This window comes from Vigna umbellata, chromosome 1, assembly GCF_029865625.1.
Source record: "Vigna umbellata cultivar VRB3 chromosome 1, Vumbellata_1.0, whole genome shotgun sequence".
Classification (NCBI taxonomy): Eukaryota; Viridiplantae; Streptophyta; class Magnoliopsida; order Fabales; family Fabaceae; genus Vigna; species Vigna umbellata.
Window position 1 is genome coordinate 54001334 of NC_142165.1, and position 9873 is coordinate 54011206.

Genomic DNA, 9873 nt, shown 5'->3' on the forward strand with positions numbered 1-9873 from the left:
GGGACATCGAACTTGGGAATGAAGCTAGAACTGAAATACGAAATTAAAAACAGAAGCAAGAATGGAAGAATAAACTAAAGTGCCCGAAAACGAATTTAATTAATCTCAAAATGAGTAACAAGATGATGCTAAGAAAAGAGAGAAAAACGAAAAACCTAGCAAGGAGCTCTCCAAGAAGAAAGAAAACATGAATGTGCAAAATGAGGGAGAGTGAGTGGGTCTGCCCCCCCCCCCCCCCCCTGGCACTAAAACCTAGGTCAAATTTCACAAATGTACCTCTCTAAAAATAACCCAAAAACGCCCCAAAAGGTAAATCTGCCCAATAATCCACTAAAATGAAATTACACTTTAATTCTAAACTAAAATGCTGATGTGGCACTTGAAGAATGACGGGGAAGCTCTTTTGATGTCCCAAAATAATATTCTAAAATTTCCTGTAGTTAATAATGAAAATAATTAGCCTAAGATAATTCAAATTAATTAAAATAAGAATTTATGGTTAAATTAAGAACAATTAGCAAAACTGGAAAAATAATGGACATTCAAGCACAATTCTCTAATTAAATCTAGTACAATAAGCTAAGTGAAGTCGAGAAAATATTGACTCATCAGCGTGTCAACAAATTATTGAATTCACCAACCCAATTCCTCCAAAATATCCAATGGATACTTCCTTTGAGATATAACAATACCATCGTTAGATTGTGGCACCTCAATACTCAAGAAGTATTTAAGTTTGTCAAGATCTTTGGTCTGAAAAGGTTCCATGTTGTTCATTTTTTCAGCTTAAAAATACAAATATAATTAATACTTATCTTACACAAAAGAAAAATTACATAACGTAGAAGAATTTAAAATTATGCATGATTAAAGGTTAATTAACACCCACTAACTTGTTCATTTTTTCAGCTTAAAAATATAAATATAATTAATACTTATCTTACACAAAAGAAAAATTACATAACGTAGAAGAATTTAAAATTATGCATGATTAAAGGTTAATTAACACCCACTAACTTATACATGGATGTCATGTTTTCAATTTTGTCTTTTCTTCACCAAAAGATTTGCAAATCAGAGTTTAACTATTGAATTTTGCGAATATTAGAATAATATATAGAATATAACGTAACTGGTTATACTATATAATTGCAACATGTTATATTCTTTTATGATCTCAAAAATTGTATACACTTGGATGCAATTTTGTAACTCATATTATCAGTGTGGAATATTTATTAATTTTATTAACAAAAGGTTTTATAGAAGAAATTGATTCACTTTCTTTGTACTCGAACGCAATGGAAACCTAGTTTGAAATTTTTAGATATATTATTTTCTTAATGTTTTCATTTTAATCGTATTATTAAATTAGATTAAAACTTTAGTCTGTACATCTCAAAATGAATATAACTATGTTTTAATATAAAAATCAAAATGAAAAAAAAAACCATATTAAGAAGTATAAGAAGAAAAACACATAATCTTTTTAAACAAAATATATGTAACGTGTAAGAACCAAAATATGAAATGTCACTATTCAAATAAAATATTTTTTTTACATAAATATTAAAATAAAAACAATATCAAATATTAGAACTAAATCTAAAATATTGATAAATAAAAATAAATATATTTTTAAATAGTGGTGGAATTAAATGTTTAATGAAAATTACGAGTAATATATTTCACAAAATACTTCGTATTTATTTAATTTAGACTGTCTGGTTTTCTTTGTCTCTTTATTTTTGTCACATTAACGTTTGTCTCATCTATATCCTCTCCCGTTTCTCTCGACTATGTACAAATATATACTAACACATAAGTATCAATATATTATTTTCCGAAAACTAAAAGAAAAATCAATTTATAAATATGACTACAACTTTTATTAACCAATACTACGAAGGTAAAAATGAAATTTTCTATTATTATGTTGACTACAAATTTAAATGAATTTTCAGAATAAGTGACATGTTTACTTAACATGCAGAGTATTACTATTTAATAAATTATAATAATACATTTAAGTTTTTAATTTTTTAACAAGATAAGAAACACAAATAAAAACTTAAATTATAAAATAAAACTAAAAGTTAATATATTAATAGAATAAAATTATACATAAATTTTAGTATGAAGTTATATTTTCTCAATAATATAAACAAGAGAGAAAAAAATTTAAGAACATACAATTAATACAAACAAAAAGTATAAAAGAAAGTGACATGTTCTATATTGGTTTATTTAATTATGATAAAACTTTTAGGAATGTGAAGAAGAAGAGAACCGCAAGTTCTATTGTAATCCATGCGTTAAAATGCTGCATTATAATATAAGGGCATTGATTTAAAATTTTGATATACTTTTTAAAATAGTTTTAATGTAATAAATAAACCATTTTTAATAAAAAAAATATTTATGTACATTTATATTTTAAAATATTTAAATATAGTGATCTCATTTATTCCGTTGCGTTATCAAAATCTCAAAATTATGGTAAGAAAGACAGATTGAAACTTTATTTATTTTTGGTACTCTTATATTGCTATGAAAGTTATAATGCCTCGAAATTGTAAATAAATATTTTTGATCAACAATATTTAATCATATAATTACAATTTATAGTTTAGATGTCAAGTCGTGTCATTACAATATTTTGTTTAATTATGTTTATAATAGAATGAGCTGAAAACAATTATATACAAACTTTATTAACTTAAATATGATAAAAATATATATTCAGAAACTAAAACTAGTAAAAGAATGATTGATAAACTTAAACCAATATCAAGAGATTAAAAGTGAACTTAAAAGGATAAAAGATTAAAAGCATAATTTATTTAAAATTTATAAATTCAAATTCATCATCAATGTAGTTTCCATACCATCACTACAGATCTCTAATAACAAAACCCGAAAATATTTATTAAAAAATTTCAACGACTAAAATCAATAAAAGATTTGTTTTAAAGTTAAACAAAATTCTAAAAATTTAGAAAATAAAAATATTTTATCCTAAAAATATAAAATAAGAAGAAACAACATTTCTTTGAAAAAATTAATTGTAAAAAAATTATTTTAACTTCTTTTTTACATGTTATAATTCTATAAAATTTGTAAAAATGGTAAGTTGAATATGAAATGCGTAAACAAATTTAGGAATACAAATTTATAAATAGAAAAGGTTAATAAAGTAAAAACATGTGAGTCTTGTTGAGAAATATCAAGTTAGATAGAAAAATTGATGAGTACCCTTCTTATTAAGAATTACAAATATTGTCAGTAAGTACAATTTTGTTGATAAATAGTAAGGTCAAAAAGTATCAATCTTACCGAAAAATACCAGACATAACTTAAAATATTAGACAAAAATAAAAAGTTCGAAAATTTATCAAGTAATGGGGAAAGTATCTTAGAGGATAAAGTTACCTCATAATAATTAATAATGATTGAAGCTGAAATGAGTAGATAAATTTTGTCAACTAATATATTAAAAATTCTAATTTTAAAAAATATTTATATTATAAATTATGAGAGAAGACATCAAAATTCATAAAATGAGGAGAAAAACCACTTTTAATTCATTGATCAAAATTCATAATTGTATTTACTTAAAAAAAACGTATTGAAAAAGAGGCTTCGTTATAAAAATGAAACAAGTTTTTAATAAAGATTAGTAAAATTAAAAAAAATAATATATTATCAGCCTCAAGATTTGGGATGCTGTCATGGTTTTTTTGGACGAACTATAACTCAACTGCCATTCCCACTTAATGGTCCGTCCCAACTTATCTTTTCTCTCATTATTCCCTTCTCAACTTAGAAGCATGATAAATAAATAGTATTAAATATTGAATTTATTAAATAAGTTTTATATATATATATATATATATATATATATATATATATATATATATATATATATATATATATATATATATATATATATGGATAATAATATTTTATAATATATTTTTTTTATAATATTTTAACATTATTTATATTACGATAAAATTATTTTATAATTAATAACAATATTTATAAACATAACCTTTCACGGAAGGAAGGCTAAAGTAGTATAAAAAGGTGTCGTAAAAGTATCGTTATCTTATATATAATAATAAAAAAATCCTTTAAATTAAGTATTTTAAATTGAGTATTTTTAAAACCTTAAACGTTTAATTAAAGAAAAAAAGTAAATCCACCGTCTGTTCATCTTTAAATTCACACCACAACTGCACGTGCTTCTTGGTTTTTCATCTACCGAAGCAATGGAGATGGTGGAGCTCTGGTGGATAACGTGCTTTCTCTGACTGTTGCTAATACTCAACCAACGAGTCTAAGAGAGAGAGAGGGAGGGAGAGGGAGGGAGAGAGAGAGAGAGAAAGAGAAAGAGAGAGAGGGGGTGAATGGCGGTGGAGTACACATGCTGCACATCGCAGTTCTTCGTTCACATACTCGTGATCGTGCTGCTGGTGCTGTTCGCGGGCCTCATGTCGGGCCTCACGTTGGGCCTCATGTCGCTCAGCCTTGTTGATCTGGAGGTCCTCGCTAAGTCTGGTACTCCTCAAGATCGTAAGCACGCTGGTATGTATCATATTGCAAACTAGTTTCTTCTTCTCTCTCTCTTCTTTCCTAATTCACTAATCATCGCACTCGTGTTTATCGAGCTCGAGATCATGTGCACTGAGTCTGTAAGTTTGTTTCAGGAATCGCACAGAAGGAAATTTGCATCAGATTTTTTTTCGGAAACTTTCTATTATTGTTTTAACTGTAATAAAAAAAACCAGAAAAAGTTGTTTCTGTTTTTTTTTTCTCTTGTGATGAATTTGTTTACGAAAAACTATCTGTCTAAGTAACTAACTCCCTGTGATGGTTCATTTGGTGCATGAGCTGCAATTGTAAACGAGAAAGTAAAGAAATTAAGTGCAGTTTTTTATTACAATCCCGTTTCAGAGATATTTGGGAGCGTGGTTTTAAAAACTTGTCGTGGTTTCCTTCGCGGTTCTTGATACTGTAGAAACTGCGTACAAATGCTACCATTACCGTTGCGTTCCAGTTGCGGAAATTGTCAAAATTGCAGCTGAAACCTCGGTGACCGTTTTTCAAAACCTAATTTGGGAGTTTTTGACTGAGGTCCGATTTGGTAAATTTCTTTACGAGGAATTTCAGCAGAAAAAAAAATATGAAAAGTGAGATAAGTTAAGATTAGTTTATAGGAATCTCTTTGTATGATTTCTCTACATTTATATTTTTTATTTAACTTACATATAAGTTAACTTTAATTTGGAAGGAATTTATTTTTTCTTTTTTTTTTCTATAAATCCTGAAGTCCTTGTAAATAAATGACTAAATATATCCTAATAGTAAAATCATAAGGCAGGTTATCTAGATTTCAAGGATAAAGGAAATCGTTAGCTGAATGTTTCCATTAACGAAGAGACTTTGGCATGGTAGAAACGGGAAGAACGTTATTGCTTGATTTTTTTTTTCTGTTTTGGAAAGTGTGCAGTTAACGAATGATATTACCAGTTTGAATTGGCGTTTTGTTTTCGTAATTACAGCGAAGATATTACCAGTTGTCAAAAACCAACATTTATTGCTTTGTACTCTGCTAATTTGCAATGCTGCAGCCATGGAGGTACAACTGCAGTCGCATACTGGTGTTTATATTTGTCTCAAGGATTTCATATTATAAATTGTTGTTGTTCTTGTTTTTTCAGACACTTCCTATTTTTCTCGATAGTCTTGTTACTGCATGGGGTGCTATCCTTATTTCGGTGACATTAATTCTTTTGTTCGGTGAGGTAAGAACCTTTGTAACTACATGTTATGTATTTCAGTAAGTTTATTATTAAAAGTGGCTTTGCTTTATCTATTCATACCTCAATACTTTTAAACTCACTTTTCCCGAAGAATAATATGTTCTTTCAATAGCAATTCTTTTTAACACTAATTCTACCAAAACTTATAACAAACATACTCTAAAAGCATGTCTCGTCCTTTTCACTTTGATATAACTGGTAGATTCCTTTTGACACAGTTAGATTCCTTATAACTGGTAGATTCCTTATTGGTACATTGAATTTAAATAGTAGATTAGGAATCGAAATGATTCTAATAGATCCAATTTGAGTTTCAATCTTGCATCACACACTGAATATGGAAGAATAAATTTTACTTAAATCATGGTTTATCTATAACTAAATTAATTTCTATCATTAGTAGTAGTTAAGTTTGTAAATCTGACTATCTACTTGCTAGTGTTCATTTACCAATAACCTTAATTGGGTCCTGCTGTTGATGGTTCTAACCCTTTGGATTGATGCATTTGTGGTCGATATTATTTGTCTAATATCATGTGAATATATTCACTTTCATTTTGTGAAAGTGCTCTGATGTTTGTCTACTCTTGTGAAGATTATACCCCAATCAGTATGTTCTCGGTATGGTTTGGCTATTGGTGCAGCAGTGGCTCCCTTTGTTCGGGTGCTTGTATGTGTATGCTTTCCTGTTGCCTTTCCAATTAGTAAGGTGACAATATTTGCAGAACTGTTATTCTATTTGAGTAAACATGCAGCAAATTTAATTTGTTCTGTCCTTATTTCCATTTCCTTATTGGCTTTTTGTGCATTTATGTGGTTTTCCAGTTGTTGGACTTTTTGCTGGGCCATAGACATGAGGCCTTGTTCCGTAGAGCTGAGTTGAAGACACTTGTAAATTTGCATGGTAATGAGGTCTGTATCAGAAAAATATAGGCCTCTTTAATGTTCTTGTTTTAATTTGCTCTGTAGTTGAGCCGAATTTGAGTTATGTGTTTCATAAGTATGTTTCTCTTCTCTAGCATTTCTTTTTCAATCAAATTATGTAATTCTTGTGAACTGTCAGCAAGAGCTATCTTATCTACTTCTCTTCCGGTTATTTGGAATTCTGCAGTTTAACGTCCATGCATTTTGTCTGTTTGTTGATGCTGTTCATGGTTGAATTGTATTAGGCTGGAAAAGGTGGGGAACTGACACATGATGAAACAACTATCATTGCTGGGGCACTTGAACTCAGCGAGAAGACAGCTAGTGATGCCATGACTCCTATAGCTGAAACATTTGCTGTTGATATTAATTCGAAGCTTGATAGGTAAGGTGTATTCTACAATTTATGAACTAAAGGTAGCTTTTGTATTTTTCCCAAACTTTATTCAAATAATTAAATGTCTATTACTAAGTAGGGAACTGATGAATGAAATATTGGAGAAAGGGCATAGCAGAGTCCCAGTGTTCTATGAGCAGCCTACAAACATTATAGGACTTATACTGGTAAAGTATTTTATTTTTTCTTCTTTAAACCATAATGTTGAACATCGTTTTAATCATTAAAATTTTGATGAAGTACTTTATAACCAACCACGTACAGAGGATTATTACAAAAATCACTTTTTTTGAAATTTTACCTTTTGCTGAGGAACTTGAAGGTCAGCCTCCATGTGAAACACAATGCCATCATTTGGGTATTCAGCATTTACTTTATAAGAACTGAATTATTTTTCAATTGACGTGACGTTGTAACCTTGGAAATGCGAATCTAGCCTATTTTCTTATGTAGTATCCCCAGAGCATCTAATTTATTTGTATAGTTACATTTGGTTTATCTGATTCTTTATTGGTTCAAATGTCCAAAATGAATGGCAGTGACAATGAACGCCAGTAGAGGAATTAAAAACATGTTTAGTTTGGGTATTTTAGATTTGAGATGCGCAATAAAATACACTTTTATGAATTCACTTAATACAAAAACAAGCTCAGCACTTAATTTATCTGTCACAGGTAGCATTCATAAGGTCATGTGATATTTGGGTTATTCATGAGTTGGTTGTGTTAGCCAACTATCGGTTGTTGTAGTGCTTCTTGCTGCACATTGGTTATGAAACAAGCTTGGTACTTCTTTGGGTGGAAAACTATTAGCTTAAGTGTTGCAAATTAAATTTAATGTAATGAATTAGAGGATATGCGTCACTTTTTAAGCCTGACTACTTAGCAAAATGCCTGAGGTTCATCTGGTGACAATTCTGTAACATACAAACATATAAGGGGGGATCAAAACATCAGCGATCTCAGTGACTTTTTGTGGGGTTTACAAGACATTATTAGTTATAACTCAGTTGTGGTATTGGTGGTGAGTATCTCCTTAATGTGATTGATATTCATTGAGATCGATGCTTCCTGCTCTGTTAATATGAATTCCAGCTGCTGCGAGATTTTTTTTTTGTGATTTCTTTCTTTGCTTTTTATCACTAAACTCTGTATGATGAGATTATGATTCCTTTGCATTCTTAATCTTTTTTCATTCTCTATATATTTTTCTATTGCTTGCTTAAAGGTTGTTTTCTCAATCCTTTAATTTGGCCATTGTATACATATACTACCTTCTGTTTTCTAAACGCACGCTGCTTAATTTTAGGTGAAGAATTTATTGACTGTTCATCCAGAAGATGAAGCATCCGTGAAGAGTGTAACTATACGCAGGATTCCAAGGTAATCTTATTTTGCTTTACCAGTTTAATGCAGGAAGACACGTTGGTTTTATATTGTCGTGACCTTACATATATTGACAGGGTTCCAGAAAGTATGCCACTTTATGACATTTTAAATGAATTCCAGAAGGGCCATAGCCACATGGCAGTTGTTGTGAGACGGTGTGACAAGACGAAGCAGCAATCCTCCCAAAATAATGCAAACGGTAAAATCACGCTATAGACAGTTTAAAATTTAAAACTAAATTTTTCTTTCTTAATAAATGCTGTGTGCCTCACGCCTCTGAAATAGACTCGGTGAGAGATGTGAAGGTGGATATTGACGGTGAAAAGCCTCCCAAAGAGAAACCTTTGAAATCCAAGGTGCCACTCCATAAGTGGAAAAGCTTCCCAAATACAAACATGTCAAATCGGGTTGGCTCTCGGAGCAGAAAATGGTCAAAAAATATGTACTCAGATATTTTGGAGATAGATGGAAGTCCCCTTCCTAAGCTCCCTGAAGAAGAAGAAGCTGTTGGAATTATTACAATGGAAGATGTTATTGAAGAGCTTTTACAGGTATTAAAATACTAATGATAATTCTGAACAATTTTATTCTCTCATGAAACATGGTAGACAAAATAACTTAGACACTTGTAGAGAGATTTACTGTTTCGAAATTTCTGTGTAGGAGGAGATCTTTGACGAAACAGATCATCATTTTGAAGACTCATGACAATGGCTTCTCCATAAAACAATGTTCATATTCTTGTTGGGGTCTAATAAATTTTAACTAGATAGATAATTCGGTTTAGGGTGAGAGCTGCTGTACAGAGAAGTGAGTGGTGATTGGAACGTGTAAGCCATTATCGTGGACGAAATGTTGGGACCAGACAGCTGTTTATACAGGGAACCTTTTGCGACGTGCGTGCGTGCGTGTCTTTATCGCGATGCATCATGCCAGCAAATCATGGTGCGTTTTTGTGTGAATTTGTGTTTTCCTATCTTTTTTTATTAATAGATAGCAATTTGTATGGGTTGCATGTGTATTACGTAAGAGTATTGGCATTTAGTATGCACAGGATCTCATGAATTTGATAAAAGAGAAATTGTGTAACAAGGATAATTTCACCATTATAATTGGCCACAAGTTAATATAAAATCAATCTTATCATTGCCACCTCAATACTCTGTTGAAAAATGTTCACTAGTTATTCGGAAATTAACAATTTAGAACTTGTATAACCCTGCAGTAATAGTTAGTATCTTATATAAATGGCTTTAATTCACTTAGCCATCAAAAACAAGGTTTGAGTTTAGAGACGTGTTTGATTTTTGTTTTGATCTAATTTCACCTTATAATC

General features: G+C 30.1%; 1 protein-coding gene across 1 annotated transcript; it reads left to right on the plus strand.

Annotated features, from left to right (window-relative positions):
• Window positions 1–4266: 4266 nt before the first annotated feature.
• Window positions 4267–9558, plus strand: LOC124830356 (CBS domain protein (DUF21)). Its single transcript, XM_088103768.1, has 11 exons — window positions 4267–4590; window positions 5568–5644; window positions 5727–5810; window positions 6424–6537; window positions 6654–6740; window positions 6998–7137; window positions 7229–7316; window positions 8458–8531; window positions 8612–8736; window positions 8823–9088; window positions 9201–9558. Exons 1-11 carry the CDS (start codon window positions 4413–4415, stop codon window positions 9243–9245), a joined length of 1278 nt encoding a protein of 425 aa, XP_087959894.1. The 5' UTR covers window positions 4267–4412; the 3' UTR covers window positions 9246–9558.
• Window positions 9559–9873: the final 315 nt, after the last annotated feature.

Coding starts and splice junctions, on each gene's coding strand:
- LOC124830356 (XM_088103768.1), top strand. CDS start 4,413: ATGGCGGTGGAGTACACATGCTGCACATCGCAGTTCTTCGTTCACATA. Junction 5,811..6,423: donor TAATTCTTTTGTTCGGTGAG/GTAAGAACCTTT, acceptor ACTCTTGTGAAG/ATTATACCCCAATCAGTATG. Junction 9,089..9,200: donor TTATTGAAGAGCTTTTACAG/GTATTAAAATAC, acceptor ATTTCTGTGTAG/GAGGAGATCTTTGACGAAAC.